General features: G+C 44.8%; 1 protein-coding gene across 1 annotated transcript; it reads right to left on the minus strand.

Moving 5' to 3' along the window:
* Window positions 1-319: 319 nt before the first annotated feature.
* On the minus strand, window positions 320-2,611 carry LOC311134239 (SUZ RNA-binding domain-containing-like). Its single transcript, XM_084167859.1, has 4 exons — window positions 2,504-2,611; window positions 1,708-1,757; window positions 1,313-1,582; window positions 320-1,216 (listed from the first exon to the last, which is right to left on the minus strand). The coding sequence occupies exons 1-4, from the start codon at window positions 2,552-2,554 to the stop codon at window positions 1,111-1,113; spliced, it is 477 nt and encodes a 158-aa protein (XP_084023985.1). The 5' UTR covers window positions 2,555-2,611; the 3' UTR covers window positions 320-1,110.
* Between the last annotated feature and the right edge of the window lie 790 nt (window positions 2,612-3,401).

A 3,401-nucleotide genomic window follows, 5' to 3' on the forward strand; every position in this document is an offset into this window, starting at 1 on the left:
AGAATAGAAGAGGTGCTGCTTAAAACACTCCAGCCAATGGGTTCCTGTTCAAACAACCCTGAATCAAAAAAAAGCTTTGGCCTACTTATGCTCCTTTTTCTTTCTTCTCTCTGCCCAAGAAGCAACAAGGCCCCGCAGTTTGGATATTTTTCAGAATTACTTTTTATCCTTCTATAGAATACAGAATTTTATGCTAATCTCAACAATATACTTACAGTATATTTTAACAATGGCTACTACTTTTAATGACCATCTGTATAAGATCCTATAAAACATTCAGCTTCACTAAAATGTTATATATATATACTTTTTTTTTCTTCTACTGTACATCATTGCCACTTTGAAAACAGATTAATAAACAAAAGCAACTAGATGCAAAAAAGAAAAAGAGACAACATGAACCTAATAATTCCAAATGTACCATTCAGTTACTGCCCAGTTCTTAAAACCAGGAAAATAAAACAAAAACAAGTAAACCGTAAAAAAAAAAAAAGTTTAGCTAGAGAAGCCGGGCTTTCATGTTGATTTCAGAATTATTGCTTGAACATGCCAACACGTCGTAGTGGCACCTTGTCACTCCCCTACTCTATCCATGGCCCTCCTCCACTCATGTCCGGCAATAGGTTCATTCCCAACTTTCCCCTTGCCACCTTGAAGTCACACAGACTCAGTTTGTCATTCACCTGGAGGGCAGGCATGCCGCGGACCCAGGAAGACCCTGGTCCTCAGCAGAAGAGGGGCATGGGGCAGCTCAGGGTGAATCATGGGAGATATCACAGTGTATGGAGTCCTGAGGCAATGCCCTGGTCACAGTGTGGGACAGACAGGAGATCTGACCCAACCCTCAGCCATCTCCCTGCAACCCTCCACGCAGGCTGGAAACAGGGCAGAGGGCGAAAGGCAAAGGGCGTGCCAACAGTCAGCAGAAAGGGGTGGTAGGGATACTTCAACTCATTCTGTGAGCCAATATATTCTGTTTTGTCTCTGTTGACCATCTATCATCATCACAACTTTCACATTTCATCCCACCTCTCCGCTCTTCATGCACCATGCTACCTCCCCTTTATCCTCTGCACAACATGCCCCCAAGAAGAGACGATGGATCCCCCTCTATCTGTAGCGACGGAAGCCTGAGGTACCGTCTGGGCCTGTGGGTTGGCGGATCACGTGATTGTTCGGACGAACTGGTTCTGGCTGGGCACTCACTCGCACTAGTCTAATGGGGAAAGACAATGAAATATACTGTAAGTGATTGAGAAACAGCTAAATAATATGTTGACATAACCAATACCATTGAGTGTAGGTGTCTCACCTGTCTGGGCTGGGTTTGTCCTGAGGCGTTTCTTCAGAGCTAGCACTACCCAGAATCCTCCTGCGGGCCTCGGCATACTCTGCCTCCCGCTGGGCCAGTGACTTCGGCTGCTGGGTGGGGCGGTTGGATGAACCAGCCGACCCCAAGGAACCATTACTTGAGGGGCGCTTCAGAATTCGGATTTGAGGTGGGGGGGCTGCAGGTAGAGATTCGTCCTGGATAACCATGGCAGTTCGTATAGGGGAGCCACCTGAGCTGATGCTTGCTTTCCTGAAGGAGGGGTCAGAGTTTGTATTAAACAACAAATCAACAAACAAGTTGTGTTGTATAGCCATAACGTTATATGGATGTTTTCAGTAAGATTTTATGTAAATGTAAATGTAAATTTCACTCACTTTGCTTTCTGGCTTATCTTCAACTTTGCCTCAAGTCTTCTCTCAATTTCCTGAGAAACAGGCAAATAAACAGAAAGACATTTGAATTCGTCATTCAATTATTCAGGTGAATGAATAGATCAAGAGACTCAGACAATAACGTTACATTTTCGTGATGAGCTGGTGACAGAAGGAGACTTGACGTGCCATGATTTGACTTGGCACACTAGTTAGCTAACTAACTAGCTCCGTTGAATTGCAGTACTCAAATTTTAGTGTTGAAAATTTAGAGAATAGCCGCAAAAATTGCTTAGGTTAAAATTAGCTAATTGGCTTAGCCTTAGCGAATACAGTTTTAGTGGAAATTATTCGTTAGCTAGCTTGCTACTGTAGCTGCTAGCCGATAAACAACTGCCAGGGTACACAGGGTAGTACCAAGTGACACTTTCCACAACCTGGCTAGCCAATGATCTAACGTTAGCTAACTTCATAACATTATTAGCTTGCCGCTAGCTAACTTTAACAGACGGTTGTGGACTCCCTTTCTCCACTTGCGTCGACAACAAAAATAAACCATATGATATAGCTATGTTCTCCTGGCCAGGCCTTTGGCTTTGCAACACAATACCCTGGCTAATACTTGGGCCTAGCTAACGTCATGTAGCTACCGTTAGCGGAGCGTGGCTCCGCCATGGCGACAGGCTGCTCACTTCAGTTTCCTCATAAGGCATTGAATGTTTGACAGGCCAACCACACACAGTAACTATTGAACACAGTTCATGGCCTAAAAACAACTTTTATCGCATTCCTTCCTCACCCCGCTGTCTGCAGCTTCCTCCCAACTTTCGCAAACCTCTTCATCTTCCATATTACAGCGTCCAAGTCAGACACGGTGGCCTCAGCGTTGACACTTCACAGTTCTTCCACAGATAGAACAATGAGCCAGATATTTTACCGGATGTATAAATGTGAAGCATCCGGTTGGCGGTTCCACTCACTACCAAATTTAGGGATGAGAGGGAGCCCAGTGGACTGCGTTTTGTAGACTTTACCCTTTGCCAAAGTAAAAAAAAAATAGCGTTGTTTAGGAGTGCAAGGGCTAATTGAGTTATTGCACACGCGCACTTCACAGAGTAGGTGTTCTTCTTCGATGAGGTTTAACGGCGGTTGGCATCCAATAAATGTTGAATTACCGCCACCTACTAGACTGGAGTGTAACTCCCTTATACTTTGCTTAAAAAAAAGGAAATCAATCTACAAAACCCTACCATCTAACCCTACACTCATTAAAAACCCACCACCCTAAATCCACTATTTAAATAAATATAGTCCTACCTCAGGCCAATAGCCTCAAAGGACGGGACACCATCACTCAACACATTTACATTTACGTCATTTAGCAGACGCTCTTATCCAGAGCGACTTGCAGTTAGTGAGTGCATACATTTTTTAAATATTTTTTTTAAATACTGGAATCGAACCCACAACCCTGGCATTGCAAACGCCATGCTCTACCAACTGAGCTACATCCCTGCCGGCCATTCCCTCCCCTACCCTGGACGACGCTGGGCCAACTGTGCGCCGCCCCATGGGTCTCCCGGTCGCGGCCGGCTATGACAGAGCCTGGACACACCCTGTAACTCTTCTGAGGTCAAGACTCATACACCCAAATACTTTTCTGCAGCTGCCACCACAACCTAAATTTTCTGCGACTT

This window comes from Coregonus lavaretus (assembly GCF_964263955.1).
Source record: "Coregonus lavaretus genome assembly, chromosome: 8".
Classification (NCBI taxonomy): domain Eukaryota; kingdom Metazoa; phylum Chordata; class Actinopteri; order Salmoniformes; family Salmonidae; genus Coregonus; species Coregonus lavaretus.